Raw genomic sequence first — 16,738 nt, 5'->3', positions numbered from 1 at the left:
TCTTTCCTGTCTGAATTTTCCTCCCCCTTACCTGCTCAGAAGCAGCAAGCCACCCCAAGGCTCAGTCCTCTCAACACGCCTTCAAGTGTTTTATGTCACCCCCTCGCTGCCCCCCCACCCCGACCTTGTAACCTGGACTTTGTCTCCCTCCTTGTGCTAGTCTGGGCCCTCTGAGTCAGAGATGCCAAGACAGGATTAGACAGGCAAGAGATTTTCAAAAAGAAACATCTTTGAGGAAATGAAGAGGGAGGCCAGGGAGGTGTCTGACCTTGAGGAGAGAGCGAAGAATGGCAAGTCAGGTGATCCGTACCCTCAAGCAGAAACCTGGTCCAGGGAGACTCCTCCCAGATCAGAGGCTGGACATCAAAGCAAGGCCCTGCCATGGAGAAGCAGCTCAGGCAGATGGATGCGTGACCAGTGCCCTAGGGATCCAAAAAGAGAAACTCATGTGCAAAAATAAATGTACTGAAAGAAATGTACTGAAAGAAAGAGGAAACAAATTTGGAATAAAAGGTAATTTAGATTCTCAAAATAAACGTTGAAAAGAATGATCAATCTATGAAATTAGATTTAAAGTAATTCAGGGAGATAAGGAAAGCTGATGAGAAAACTAGAATTTTATTTTCCAGTGTTTAAAAATTGCACTGGAGAAGTGAAGTGAGTTAGCTCAGAGGTGTGCACATGGCAAATGGTGTAAAGATGGAAAGGAAAACGTTGACAGACAAGTCAGGAAGAGCATGAAATCTCACTTCCTAAATGAGATGTCAGAACAGTGAACAGATTGAACACAAATTAACAACCAAAAAAAATGTTCTTAGTTAAAGAGACTCTTGAGTCTGTGAATAGAAATGCCTCACGAAGCATCAGTGAAAAGCAGTGAAAAGAGTCCAGTATGGAGACATAAAGTAGTTCATGTTTGAATTTCTGGAGTAAAGAAAGAAAGAGTCCAACAAAGAAGAGAAAGTCTTACTGGCCTTGGATCTGTCCTGTGCAGAGGAGAGAACAGTGGCCAGCAATCCCCCGGAACCTGATGGTGAGAAAAGCACTGTGATGCTGTAGGGGTTAGGACAGCCAGCTCTCAGGAGACAGGTGAACTGCAGACAGAATTGTTAAGCAAAAGGAAATCAGAACTTGGAGGTTTGGAACATTCTCAGCCTATCCAGTGTTTCAGAAAATTAGAAATCTTGTTCTAAAGAGAATACTAGGGTTGCGGCTGAAAAACTTTGATAAAGTGATCCTGGTGAGCTGTGGATTTAATCAGCCTTCTCAGCAGAAGCTGGGAATGGAGACGGGATTATACCAGCAGGAACATGGCCAGTTCAAACTAAAGGGACACAGAGAACAGAATGAAAGAAGGGATTCTACACAATAAACCATCGAGCTAGTCAGCTGTGAATGTGTACTATCCTTCAAGGAACTCATTGTCTTAAATATTTCCATTTCTAAACAAGGGTAAAACTAAATCAAGCAAAGATTCCAAAGGAGAAAAAAACAAAAAGTCCAGAAATAACACAGAAGTTAGTAGCTAGTAAAACAAATAGAAAAATAATGAGTTAGAAAATTTTAAAAAATAGAATTGATAAAACCAAAAACTATCTTTGACCAAATCAACAAAATTATGACTGCTAACAAGTCAAATAAAGAAAAAGATGAAAAGCACTGATTTTATAAAACTAGGGAAAATAAAGAGAAGATACTAGCTGTGGAGCTGAATTTAAAGGTATGGGAGAATACTTTGTGCAATTGGAACTTTTATTAATAAAAGAGGAAGCTCTCAATGAAGCAGACTATTTCTGGGTCTACTGAAAATGTCTCATAATTTTCTGTCCTGTGTGCCGTAGGTTTTGTCTTCCCATGGAATCGAATTAGATAAAATCATCGAACAACCTTGCTGCTAAGGGCAAGTTTCTCTTACTTGAGCAGCCTGGGCTTCATGCCCAGGAGGTCACTTCTGTTCCCAAGTCTGCGGCTCCTTCCAAAGTCACATGTTGGCAGCTCCGGGGTGGACTTGATGAAACTATAACTGGCAGTTCCACTTCCTGGGTCTTCTTTCACTTTCCTTTTTCTATCTGAGAGCCAGCTGTGAAATGCCTTCCAGACCATCACTAGATCTCCTTTCTTCTCTTTCCTCCTTAGGTTGAATCCTGGCTCATGTGATATAACAGGCAATGCTTGGTTTACTTTTCCTAATTTGTTCACAATAACTTAGTGTTGATCCATGTTGTCAGCTCTGCAGCTGTGGTTTAGACACTCGCTGATTTCCCAAATCCAGTTCTTGTTCAGATATCAATTTATGTGTTGAAGAAGGTTAGAAAAACTGTGGTTTCAATACATTTTATTCTATTATGAGTATAGATTCTGTTCTAATTCATAACATTATTCCTGATTGCAAAGCTTACCATTCAGAATTGATGAGACCCTCTCGGCCTTTGTACAAGCCCGATATGAGGGGGAGGGGCGTCCGACCAATCCAGGAGCCATCTCGGGGGTGACTCAGAAGCTCACCCTAGTGCCTGGATGGCCGGGATGTGCGGACAGGCCAGCTATGTCGCTGTCCACACACAGTATTGCAAGGGAGACCAGATGTCCATGGCCCGTGTACCTTTTGTTGCTGCTGATGCATCATGGTGGGCTGTTCCCTCATTTCTGACCTCACAACGTTCACTTCATATTCACTGCTGACCTTGTGTATGTTTCAGGTGACTTTTTAGATACATCAGCTGAAAAAAATGCACAACCTAAAAGTTGGAATTATGCTTTATTTGGCAGACTTTCCCAGGACTTCAAGCCTGGAAGGTAGTAGCATCTCAGATAGCTCTGAAGGATGGCTCAAGGGGGGAAGCCAAAAATAGGGATCTTTGCAACAAAGACCAGGCAGTTGGAACATCAGAAGATTACTATTTAAAGAAAACCAGCTATCTTAGGTGAAGGAATTTAGTGTTTTTCTATGTATGGGAAGATGCAAGAATCTGGGCTCACTGAAGTCATTCCTTTGATACACACCTTGACTACCTAGGGCCAGTATCCTGTTTTTCTCCATCCTGAATTCCCCTCAGGGTGCATAGTCTGGGGTGGCCACAGTGGCTGATAGCTTGGTGGTCCCAACATTCATTGTTTACTGGAAGGACAGGTGACATTTTTTGGTCCACAGATATATTAATGGAATTTGGGGAAAGGCTATTTCCTGGAGCTGCCATTTTGCATAGTCTGGGGCGGCCACAGTGGCTGATAGCTTGGTGGTCCCAACATTCATTGTTTACTGGAAGGGCAGGTGACATTTTTTGGTCCACAGATATATTAATGGAATTTGGGAAAAGGCTATTTCCTGGAGCTGCCATTTCTTCCATTTTTTCAGGATGCTTCTTAGGCTTCTATTTTGAAGGTTAAATTTGATGACGTGCAGTAGTATTGAATAAAGCTAGCTAGGTCTAACTACCAGGGTAAGGTGATGAATCATTTAAACAGTCTGGCAACAGCGCCAGTGTTTCCCCACATAGGTGAATGTTTGTGCCTTGTGTGAGCGGATCAGAGGGAAGCACAGACTGCAGAAGAAGGTGGAAGATGCTCGCAGAATCTGGGAGCTTGGGCATTACACTGGCCCTTGAAGGAGGAGGTCCCAGGAGCTGAAACCTAGAGCCATCAAAGGGGAGGAGACCAGGAGGCAGCTGCAGGGTGGTAGCCTGGATGGAATATGGGGACACACACGGGCATCCCTGTGGACACTGCTTGCACCCTGAGAATGAGCAGTGTGTCCCAGGAGCTCCAAGGCTGCCACACCAGCTTTCCACGGTGACCACTAAAACTGTATTGGGAGAAATGGTCTAAATTGGAAATAAATGAAAAACTTGATTTACATGTTTTAAAAATATTCCATTTGAATTCAAGAAGCCTTAGTAGGCCTTTGGCAACAGCAAATGGGTGCCCTGTGGTCGTCATTCACACTTGCAATTTTGAAACAGGCGGGCCAGCTGGCATGTTAGATTGTACCAGAAACGCTTGAGAGACAAATCCATGCCTTGCAAAAGAAAGTCTAATGTACAATCTCAATTCTAATCTCTTGATACTTCTAGGTTTCAGCTTTCCCATCTCTGTGTTGAGGGAGTCTGAATTAAAGATCTCCAAGGTCTAATATCTGTGGTGCGAACATTCTCCACATCAACTTTCCCACCCCGCATCTCCTGTAGGAACAAAGGGAGGGTAAGCAAAGCAAAGCAAGACTCTGAGTTCCTAGCAATAAAGAACCACATACATTTACGCTGTACATATAATTATCCTAATAATTGTTGGTCAGATGTACTTGCTATAAACTGTGAAACTGAATCCTGATATAAATTATATTTTTACATAAATGGATAGACAACACATGCAAAATTGTGTTTAATTTGCTAAGGATAGAACCAGCAGGAAGACAAAAGAGCCTGTTCAAATACAGGGATGCATAGAATCATCCAGGAAAGGAATGCATATAGGAGATTGCTAAATTCCATAACCTGCTATCTGACTTTTTATAGATCAATAAATCCATAGCATCTTTGAGTCACCATCCCCACTTGCCTAAACAGTGAAAACATCTGACCAGTTTTTACAGGTTAACATCCTATCTTACAGGGCTACTTAGCATCTTCTCCTTTCTCACTTGGGAATTGTTAGTGTCAACTGATAAAAAAAATGCACAACCTAAAAATTGAGAATTCTGCTTTATTTGGCAGACAAAACTCAGAACTTAAGCCCAGACAGGCTCTCAGATAGCTCTGAGGGACTGCTATGAAGAGGTAAGGGTGGGCCATGATATAGAGGGGTTTTTGCAACAAAGACAAGGTAGTGGGAACATCAAAAGATTACTGTTAACTAAAGAAAACCAGACATCTCAAGTTAAGGAATTTAGCGCTTTTCTACATATGGGAAGATGCAAGAGTCTGGGCTCACTGAAATCATGACTTTGATGTGCACCTCAGTTACCTGGGGCCAGTATCCTGTGCTTTCTCATCCTGAGTCCCCTCAGGGTGCACCATTGGTGGGGTGGGCTGCAGTGGCTGACGGCTGGATTGAGGGCATCCTGCTTCCATCCTGAGTTCCATCAGGGCTCACCGTCAGGGCAGCTGTAATGTGATGGCTTGATGGCTGCACCATCCTTTGTTTACTGATGTCATAGTGACATTTTTCATTCACACCATGATAGAGTGTGTGGAAAAACTCTCCCATTGAGATCAACTCTAAGGTTTGGATAAAATATACATGCATTAAGAAAAAATGGTTTGAAGATATCAGAGTGCAAAGGACTTGGAGGTCTAGCTGTCAGAGAAAAGGCAGGCTCACTGAGCTAAGCTCCATACTCACCTCCCCAGTGTTTGCTCAGGGCATTTGGAGGATCTAGAGCAGGGACAGATGTCCTGCGGAAAGCCATAGCCCAGGGTGGCAGCTTCTGGCTGAGCTGGGAGGTGGAAGTTGGTGTTGGGGCCACCATGGCGTCTGGGAACTGAGAGGGGGACTGCATTTGAGAAGAGGAGGGAACCACAAAGAAGTGAGGCCAAAAGCCTTCATGTAATTTTCCTTCAAGGCATTTGCAGACTGCAAAGCTGCAATGTGCCAGGCAAGAGAAGCAGAACCCGAGCAGAAAGCAGCAGCTGGGTGGCTGGAGCTTGCAGAGACCTGCCAGGACTACAGTGCTCAAGGGAGCATGTGGAGGGGCCCCAGCAAACAGCAGGAGTTTTCAACCAAGACTTCAAGAAAGGCTGTGCCCTAGGAGTGAGGGGAGACTGGAAAAGACCAACCCGAAAAAAGCCTCAAATCCATTCGCGGCCAGATCACTGTAGCCCTCCTGTACGCTGTCAGCCAAAAGGCTCTATCCAGGGCCTGTACAATGTCGCTTTCACAGTATCTGTTATTTAATTCAAAATTGCCAGGCAAGCCAAGAAATACCAAATGACCCCAAACCAAGAGAAAAGCAAAATAGGAAATGACAGACTCACAGGTTATCAAGATATGGTGACTATTTCAGAAGGTTTTTAAAGTAACAGATAACATGCACAAGAAGACAGAAGAAAAGTTGGAGAATTTCACTGAGAACTGGGCTATACTGAAAAAGCTGAAACTGGAAAATGCAATAACAAATTAAGAATTCAGTAGATGGTTTGCTAAAAATATGAGGCCGAACAGAAGCGGGTATCACTGATCTAGAAGATAAATGCTGGGCTTCTGGCTGCCTGGGTCTCCCTCGCTCACCTGCCATCCTGCTGTGCTGGGCTCTTCCTCAGTGCTTAGTCCCTGATGGGGGAGGAGGAGGTGCCCCCAAACACCCACTTAGGCCTTTCTTCATTAACGCCCTGTCTTCTTGTGACTCACCATTCCGTGTAAAAATCTAAAGCATGTTGGCAATTTACCCTTCTGTGTAGCCATGGCAGTTTTATTTTCATTGTGTCAATTCATTATTTAATTCTAAAACTGTAACTCAGTTGTACATGCCCTGAGTTCCAGCTCTGTGCTGCGTGCAGCACTAGACGCTGTGATGACCCTCCCTCCTCCCTGGCGGGGAGACCCTGAGGGCCCCTGAGGGCGGCACTGTGACAGGCAGCTCTGCCAGAGACACAGGAGCACCCAGGAGGGATGCTTAATTACAGATGTCCCCGCAGGTTCAGGCTTGGTTTGGAATTTGTGAGCCTCAGCCCAATTTATTGTCAGGTCAGTGGACACATGATATCATGGGCTGGATTGTGCTGGTGTCAACTGGAAAAAAAAAAAAAAAGCACAACCTAAAAGTTGAGAGTTACGTTTTATTTGGAGGACAACACTGAGAACTTAAGCCCGGGACGCAGCCTCTCGGGTTGCTCTGAGGGACTGCTCCAAAGAGATAAGGGGGGAGCCAGGATATAGAGGGTTTTTTGCAAAAAGGACCAGGTAGTGGGAACATCAAAAGATTACTGTTAATTAAAGAAAACCAGGCATCTCAAGTTAAGGAATTTAGCACTTTTCTATGCATCTATGGGAAGATGCACGAGTCTGGGCTCACTGAAATCGTCCCTTTGTTCTGCACCTCAGCTACCTGGGACCAGTGTCCTGTGCTTTCTCATCCTGAGTCCCCTCAGGGCGCACTACTGGGGGGTGGGCTGCAGTGGCTGACTGCTAGATGGCAGGCATCCTGTTTCCATCCTGAGTCCCCTTGGGGCTCACCATCTTGGAGGCTGTAACGTGAGGGCTTGATGGCTGCAACGTCCTTTGTGTACTGATATGGCAGCAACATTTTTTCACTCGCACTGGTAACTAGGGCAAAACTGGGGGCTTGACACAGACTCTGCATTTCGGGAGACTGGATGTGGGGCCCCTATGGGTATCAGAGACCTCCTTGGTGTTGAGTCCCCCACCAGCACCTCGGGTCCTGGGCTGGGCCTGATACAAGCTATTCTGACACTGCGAGTCAGTCACTGTGCAGGTGATGTGAAGGAGGTGGGGACTCCTTGCTCTGAAGTCAGAGCAGCACAGAAAAGTTCATCTATATATATATATAGATGACTTCATTAGTAAGTAGGGGAATTTGCCCTTTATTTGCCACTGAATAATTATAGTGACCAGACTGCTTTTGTACATCAGGATTCTCTTCAGTAATTTATATTTTAGCCCATCAAGTTATCATATGTGTTTTTTTTTTCAAGTTTCTTAGCGGTTCTTGGACTTCAAGTCTATAAATTTAAAGTAAGTGTTTCATGAAAATGAAAATACAACTACCACACATCAAAACCTACGAGACCACAGCTAAAGTAGAACTGAAAGAGAAATTTATGGAGCTAAACGCTTACATTAGAAAAGAGGAAAATTCTCAAATCAATAATGTAAATCACCAACTCAAGAAACTAGAAAAAGAAAATCATGGGCTTCCCTGGTGGCACAGTGGTTAAGAATCTGCCTACCAGTGCAGGGGACAGGGGTTTGAGCCCTGGTCCGGGAAGATCCCACATGCCACGGAGCAACTAAACCTGTGCGCCACAGCTACTGAGCCTGTGCTCTAGAGCACGCATGCTGCAACTACTGAGCCCACACACTGCAGCTATTGAAGCCCACGCACCTAGAGCCCGTGCTCCACAACAAGAGAAGCCACCACGATGAGAAGCACATGAATTGCAACCAAGAGTAGCCCCTGCTCACCGCAACTAGAGAAAGCCCATGTGCAGCAACAAAGACCAAGGTAGCCAAAATTAATTAAATAAATAAACAAATAAATAAATTTATTAAAAAAAGAAAAAGAAAAGCAAACAAACTGAAAGTAATAGAAAGAATAAAATAGTAATGATAAAAACAAAACAAGTCAATAAAACTGCAAACAGAAATTCAGTTGTGAAAATTAATGAAATAAAAAGCTGTTTTTTTAAAGATCAACAAAACTGATAAACCCTTAATACAACACAGGAAAAAAAAATAGAGAAGATGCAAATTACTAATATTAAGAATAAGGAGATGTCATTACAGATCCCACAGAAATTAAAAGGATAATAAAAGAATACTAACAGTTCTACACACATAAATTCAACAATTTAGAGGATATGAACCAACTCCTTGAAAAATATGAGCTGCCTCAACTTACCCAATATGAGACAGATAATCTGTATGAAAGCTACTAAGGAACTTGAATTCATAATTTTAAAAGTCCCCTCAAAACCCCAGGTCCTGATGTTTTCATTGGAGAAAAATACCAGACATTTAAAGAACTAATATCACTTCTATAAAATCTTCCAACAAGAGAAGAGGAAGAAAGACTTCCCAACCCATTCTATGAAGTCAGTATCATCCTGATACCAAAACTAAATGAAAGACAATATTTTTAAAAGTACAAACCAATACCTTTAATAAATAAACAGCATTTCTTAACATTTCTTATTAGCAAATGAAATACATCAATATATGAAAAGAATTTTATGTTATGACCACAAGGGATTTTTTTTTTCCAGGAATGCAAAGTTGGCTCAAAAGTCAATCAGCAGGGTTTCCAGTCACCTTTCCATCCTAAAAACAAGTAAAAAGCTCAACAAATGGAAAAATCAGTAACACTTCTTAGATCCATCAGAGAAGTAAGGTCACAAAGCAAACTGAATCTCCCTAAAATTTGGAGAGACGTAGAGACAGATGTAGAGAATCAAACCCACCAGAGCAGAGACCTCCATGTGAATCAGCACCAGGTCAGGAAAACGACGAATTGCTGAAAGTCAAAACCCCCGGGGGCCCCAGACATGGAGAGTCCTCACAGTTACGTGAACTTTGACATCTTTTGACAGAAGAAGGGGGTACGTACCCTTTTCGAAATATTTCAGAACCTTCTGTTCTTTTAAAAAAGTTCTGATCTCAGGAGAAACTTGACCAGAGCCTAACCTGTTGAGGTTTTATCAAAGTGCAATTGAAGTGGGGAAGGGAAATACCCAACTCCAGCCCCCGGAGCCATCCGTACAACCAAGGAGGAAGGTTGGGGGCTAAGAAACACTTGTGAAGCTCACAGTCCAGAAGCAAATATGAAAAGATTAAGATCTAATTATGGGACTGAGAACCCTCCCATCACCTTGCTGTCAGGGCTACTAAAGTTCTATTTAGAGTACTTCCTCTTCCCCAGTGCATCATGGGTGAACATTCAAAACGAAATTAATGAGGTACACTAAGAGGCAAAAAACAAACAAAAAAACAGTTTGAAGAGACCAGAACCAGAGTCAGATAGGACATGTTGGAATTATCAAACCAGAATTTTAATATAATTATGATTGAGAATGCAAATAAACTGACTGCTGATAGGAATGTAAATTTCAGAGTTACTCTGGTAAACAGTTTAGCAGTTTCTCATAAAACTGAACCTACAACTGCTGTAGGCTCCAGTAATTGCACTCCTGGGCTCTCATCTCAGAAAAAAATGAAAATTATGTTCACACAAAACACATACGTGAAATTTTATAGCAGCTTTATCCTTGATAGCAAAAAAACTGGGAAAAAATCCAAAATGTTCATCAGTAGGTGCATGGATAAAGTGGGATCCATCCATAGCATGGAAACATCTTCTCTGTAAAAGGAATGAGCCATTGGTACTTTTGACAACTTGGCAAGGTCTCAAGGGTATTATGCTGAGTTTAAAAAGCCAACCTCAGAAGTCACTTACTGTTCCATTCCACATATATAACATTCTTTTAATGACAAAACTATAGATATGAAAAGGATAGTGATTTCCAGGGTTAGGGTTGGGGGTTGGGGAGGGTGATAATAGTGACTCTAAAAGGAGGCATGAGGGTGATCTTGGTGGTGATGGAGCGGTTCTGGATCTTGGTCTGGTGATGGTCACACAAAACTACGCATATGATAAAATGACACACGTGTGCACACACCCACTGTACCTGTCAGCTCCTCCCACTGGTTGTGCGATAACTATGTAAGATGTAACTTGGGAAAACTGAGTGAAAGGCACATGGGTTCTCCCTGTAGTACCATTTCCTGGTTTGACTGGAATCTATAACTTCAAAATAAAAAATTTTTAATGTAATATGGTTCATAGGAAAATAATTTGTGTGTGTGTGTGTGTGTGTGTGTATACACACACATATTCAGAGGGAGTTGGGTACAAGAGTCTCATAATTTGGTTAATTTATAGGAACATTGCTTTTAAGATGGAATATTTAGAAATTTTCAGTAATTGGAATCTGTTATAGAAATATCAATAGGTTGTACAAATTATATTTTAGTGAAGTGTTCATAATTCACCAAACACTTTTATGTGGTTTTGATTCGAAAAGAATTTACAAAGTACAGGAGTAGTAACTCTGTTGAACTCTGTCATAAGTAAATATTTGAAGCAGGAAAAAATAACAACAGTGCCTGTAATTCTAAAAGTCATGTGATTAACCCTCTACTCAGACTAAAATCATTTTAGATGAAGAAAGCTTATTTTTCTTCTTTTTTTATTTTTTATTTTTTATTTTTTTTTTTATTTTTTTATTTTTATTTTTTTTTTTTTTGCGGTACGCGGGCCTCTCACTGTTGTGGTCTCTCCCGTTGCGGAGCACAGGCTCCGGACGCGCAGGCTCAGCGGCCATGGCTCACGGGCCCAGCCGCTCCGCGGCATATGGGATCCTCCCAGACCGGGGCACGAACCCGTATCCCCTGCATCGGCAGGCGGACTCTCAACCACTGCGCCACCAGGGAGGCCCTTTCTTCTTTTTTTAAATTGCAGTATAGTTGATTTACAGTGTTTTGTTAGTTTCAGGTGTACAGCAGTGATTCAGTTATATATCTATGAAGAAAGCTTATTTTGTAAATTCTTCAAGGGTCGACACTTGTACCGCCTAACTCTGTGTCACTGATACGACCACACAGAGAAAAGAGTTAAGTGGCTTTTGAACAAAACGCACGAATTTGGAACACAGTTCCCTCTCCCCTCCTGTCAGTCTTGCCACGTCAGACAAAAGTGTCCCCACATGGTGTCCAAACCTACACCGACAATTCTACGAGGGGTTAGGAAGGGGTTATAGCATAATCCAGATGCAACAACGGTCAGAAATTTACAAATTATGTCATAGTAAAATCTTTTACCAGGAATAATTACTCTTTTTTAATCACAGGCCTGGGAGACAAATACCTGACAGTCCAGATGCTTGTAGCACCTTCGAACTGAGTTTAATCCGAAGTTCAGGCTCAGTGAAGACCCAGAATCAGGGTTTCTTCTCACTATTTATTAAGCAGTAATAACGAGATGACTTTATATATAAGTATTTTGAAAGCTTATGAAACAAACACTTTCTTATATGAGACAAAGTGTAAATTGTTGCTTTCTCCCTCTAGGATTAGGTGTTTAAATTACCTTTTTGAACACTTGGTGTTTCTGTTGGATTTTGCTTTTCCTCGTGAATACACATTTTACTAATACACTACCAGCACTTTCTTGTGAGCCTCACTTTACCATATCTCTTCCTTGACTGAAGCAAAAGATAATAAATGCTCTCAGCATTTAAGCATTTCCTATACACGGCGGGGGGGGGTTTGGGAGGCCGGTTTCCAAATGTCCACTGACCTTGCTTGTGACGGGGACACAGGGGCGCTGCGTCACACGAGCCCTGTGTATGGATGTGGAGTGACCCCCTGGGACATATTTTTAAGTGAAAAAAGCCAAGTACGTAGAGTTAGGAGTATGCTACCTTTTATGAAAGAAAGACGAATAAATAATAATTTGCTTATTCTTTTAAAGAAAGTTACACTAGGGGATACATTAGAGCTAGTGAAGCTGGTCATCGCAGTGGCTGGGTGGGAGAGCACAGCTGGGCAAACGAGGCTCACGCTATACGCCACTGTTCATACAGCCACGTGGAGAGAAGAGCTGGGTGACTTTTGAACAAAGGGCACCAACTCTAAGAACTAAGAATATCTTCCTGTTAGTTAGGAATAGCACTTACGGTGTCTTTTTTTTTTTTTTTTTTTTTTGGCGGTACGCGGGCCTCTCACTGTTGTGGCCTCTCCCGTTGCGGAGCACAGGCTCCGGACGCGCAGGCCCAGCGGCCATGGCTCACGGGCCCAGCCGCTCTGCGGCATGTGGGATCTTCCCGGACCGGGGCACGAACCCATGTCCCCTGCATCGGCAGGCGAACTCTCAACCACTCCGCCACCAGGGAAGCCCCACGGTGTCATTTTAAAACTCTTTTACGTAACTGTGAGAGAGAGAAAATAGGTGAATATGCTAGTGATTTTAATAAACGAGTCTCAGTGGAAGACAAGGTACATAATTTAAAATCTAAGTAAAGTTAAGCAAAGAGTTAATAGGATCAATTACATAAATAAATATGTTCCATTTGAAGTGTTTCATTGTAAGAGAAAAGATGTACACATGTAAAATCTAGGAAGAAAGAATTATGAATCCTAATAATGTCAACTCACAATTTAAAACCTGTGTGTGTGTGTGTGTGTCCCCACCTGTGCCCACTGAGAGGGGCTGGACGCAGTGACACCCCAGTAATAATGAGCATTTGCAATAATCAGGCCTTGGATCCTCAATATTCCTCTCCACCAAAGGAATCTGGGCCCCTCGAAGAAAAGGCTGATTTCAGATGTGGGCAAAGTGAGCTGAAAATGCGTTGTTGGCACAGATGTGGCGGAGGCTGGTAGCAGCTGAAGGAGTGTGTCTGAAGGACACGGGAGTTGCCTAAAGCTGGGGCCACTCAAAAGCCGAATTGGGACAATTTGAGTATAAAAAAGTATAAAGACTGCAGTGGTTGCAAATCATTGAAAAAGAAAGATCCAAAGTCCTACAGTGATATAGAAAATAGACACAAGTTAATACTAATAAAAACTCATTAGAAGTGACTACTACAATGACATAGATTAATTCCGGCAAGAGGGATAGGAACTGTTGGATAACTTGAGGGCAGAGGTGTACTATCTATTCTAGTTTAATCCTCAGGACCCCGGTGATGTATGGCATTCCCATTCTGCCGATGAGGCCATTAAGGCTCAGAACAATGAAATCCCTTAGTCCAAGATCTCATAACTAGTAAGTAGTGGTACCAGATTTTGAATCCAGATTTTTCTGAAGAGGAGGCAGGTAACTGTCTGTGAATATCTGTATCTAAAGGTACAGGTTTTCTGGGCAATTATGGAGTACCCTCTATGTGCAAAGCACACTGATAGATATTAGGGCAAATTAGAAGGCGATTGGACCCTCAAATTAAACTCTGAAAAAGAGACGAAAAGAAACAAAGAAAAAAGCACACCAAAGAGACCTGGTGTCAAATGTCAAAGTCAGGGCATCCCAGGAGCCGAGTGGGACCAGTGCTCATAGGGGGAGGTCCCACCTGGAGCTGCTGCTGTGGCCCTTTGGCCTCTGACCTCACAGAGCCGAGGACACGGTCCAAGGCCGAGGAACAGGAGGTGGCCTGGGTGGGGGGTTTGGAGATCAGGGACCTCCTGTTGGCCTACAGGTGGGGAGGGTCTGGAGTTCAAGTATTCTGATTCACCAAAGCTGATGCAGGAGTGACTTTACCACCAGCACAGCCATCACATGAGACCGAAGAGGCAGTGGTTCCAGGCGTGTGAGCGTGGAGTGTCAGCAACCTGCAGAGACCGCTGCCCTCTGGAAACCCAGGAGCAGTGCTCAAGAGAGAAAACCGGGTTGGATCTGTGTTTGGGGTCCTCCTCAGCTGGATGACTGTTAATGCTTCGAGGTCGTGGGGAGACAGGTGGGGGTCAGGGGAGGAATCTAGGGCGGGTCTGAGTGGAGGGGCCCAAGGAAAGCGGAGTTCCTGGTGGGAGGAGGGGCGGTACCCGGGGGTGAGGTCTCCAGGGCCACCTTCAGGAGCCCTGATCCTCGCCACTTGGCTGACACAGAAGACAAAGCCACTGAAGCATGAGTTACCCTGCTTAGAATTATTCTGACTAGAATTACAAAAAAAGCTAGTTTTTATCCTAGAGTTTTGGTGGATTCATTTATTTTTTTAAATTTTGTAGATGAACATTTTTCATCTCTTTGATGACTTGATACAGTGTCGTTGGACGTGCTTTGGTGTGAGCACGTTATCAAAGGCTGTAGAAGCAAAGGAAGGGAGGATGAGCGTGAGAGACCTGTGGTCAAGGCTGCGGTAAGGACCGATGTCTCTGTTTCAGAGAAAGGTTTGGAGGCTGAGCAGTTGGTCCCATATGACTGAGTGGTATGAACTGTTAACACAGAGACCATTTGTTTCAACCAAAACAACTCACACTGGAAATCTCCCTGATAACCATTTCTTCGTGTCCTGGATTTTACATGGAATAAGATGCACACATGGCACCTTTGTTGGTGGAGAAGCTGGTAGGTGATGTTGATCAAGAATCGAGGGGTCTTCAGTTCTCAAGGAAGACTGTGGACAATGTACCCCTGGTTCATGCTGAGACAGTGCCTCTCAAAGTGTGGCCCCAGGCCAGCACCAGCATCACCTGGGCATTTGTTATCCAAGCAGCTTCCCTGGTCACAGCCCAAAACTGAGTCAGAAGTGCTAGGGGGTGGGACCACTAACCGGTGTTTCTAGAGCCGTCCAGGTGGTTGTTCCATAAACTGACCTTTGAAACCTGATCTAAAAGGTGTGGTAACACTGGATTGATGTCACTTCAACCAGTTTGCTCGTTTCTGCTCTCTCTCCTGATAAGCCTGGTTCTCTGAAAGTCCCCGTTAATCAAGTTTTTCTATGACTACTTGGAATTAATTGAATCAAACGATTGCAGATCCAGCCCATGTAGAAGGCCCCCAAATTGAAAATCACAGTCGGTGAAAAACACAGGATTGTCATTCATAAAAATTTTATTTTTTTAAATTTCTTTTAAACTTTTTATTTTATATTTGAGTATAGCCAGTTAACAATGTTGTGACTAAAAAAAAAATAAAGCAGGGCTTCCCTGGTGGCACAGTGGTTGACAGTCCACCTGCCGATGCAGGGACACGGGTTCGTGCCCTGGCCCGGGAAGATCCCACATGCCGCGGAGTGGCTGGGCCCGTGAGCCATGGCCACTGAGCCTGCGCGTCCGGAGCCTGTGCTCCGCAACGGGAGAGGCCACAGTGGTGAGGGGCCCGTGTACCACACACACACACACACACACACACACACACACAAAAAGCAATGTTGTGATAGTTTCAGGTGCACAGCAAAGTGACTCAGCCATACATATACATGTATCCATTATCCAAACTCCCCTCCCATCCAGCCTGCCACATAACATTGAGCAGAGTTCCCTGTGCTCTACAGTAGGTCCTTGGTGGTTATCCATTTTAAATACAGCAGTGTGGACATGTCCATTGATTCCAAACCCCCTGAATATCCCTTCCCCCTCTGGTAACCTAAGTTCATTCTCTAAGTCTGTGACTCTGTTTCTGTTTTGTAAATAAGTTCATTTGTGTCATTTTAAATAACATGGCTTTCATTTCAGGAAAAAAGTGGGAACACTTCATAGTCCTGAAATGGTAGCTTTTTCACTGTCCTTCCTGAAAGGGAGTGGATAAAACATGCAGGGTAAAGCTAACTCCCTAATTAAGTGCAACCTGTTTCTTCTTTCCAGGCCCAAATTGCTTTGCTGAGACCGCTGTCATCCCCGCTGGGAGGGAAGTGAAGACGGACGAGTGCACCGTCTGCCACTGCACCTACGAGGAGGGCACCTGGAGGATTGAGAGGCAGGCCATGTGCACCAGGCACGAGTGCCGTCAGATGTAGGGCCGGCCGCACGGACCACAGATGTTTTCTAGGATCCTTTCCCGATCCATCTGAACGTTCTGGATGCCTCTGGGAAATATCGACCGAAAGGAGCAGACTTTTGATGAGGAATCGTGGAAAACTGTTGGTACTTTTTCTTTTCTTGGTCACAACAACTGCAGGAGAAGGAAATGGACATATTTCAAAACATCGACAAGAACTTTGGGCAAAAAAGTCCACTTCTAAATAAATGTGCTATTTTCACAGTAAGTACACTAAAGTACACTATTATATATGAAATGTATTTCTATAATCCCTCTATTAGAGAGCTTCTATAAATGTTTTCTATAGATACAGATTAAAAATGCTGTGTTGTCAACTGTCCTCACTGCGTACCTGCATTTCTTCTGCATTTCTGATTCCATCACATGAGATTATTTGTGGTCGCTGATTCTCCTACGAATCTTGGAATAGTGCACCCATTAATGGATCATAAGATAAGGGAACTGATTTTCCCTGAGATCCTTTCCAAATTCTATTTCATTACAGAGAGATATATAGCATCGATCCTTAGAAGATCC

General features: G+C 43.4%; 1 protein-coding gene across 1 annotated transcript in view; it reads left to right on the top strand.

Moving 5' to 3' along the window:
• VWC2 (von Willebrand factor C domain containing 2) overlaps window positions 1–16,178 on the top strand; it is a gene marked incomplete at its 3' end in the record, with an annotated part of 115,872 nt that extends 99,694 nt beyond the window's left edge. The window contains exon 4 of the mRNA XM_079711145.1: window positions 16,027–16,178. Coding sequence (XP_079567271.1) covers window positions 16,027–16,178 — 152 coding nt within the window. The remainder of the gene's footprint in view (window positions 1–16,026) is intronic.
• Window positions 16,179–16,738: the final 560 nt, after the last annotated feature.

This window comes from Hyperoodon ampullatus (genome assembly GCF_949752795.1).
Source record: "Hyperoodon ampullatus genome assembly, chromosome: 9".
NCBI classification, from domain to species: Eukaryota; Metazoa; Chordata; class Mammalia; order Artiodactyla; family Ziphiidae; genus Hyperoodon; species Hyperoodon ampullatus.
Note: the sequence above shows the minus strand (reverse complement) of the source record. Positions and strands in the feature narration are given on the sequence as shown.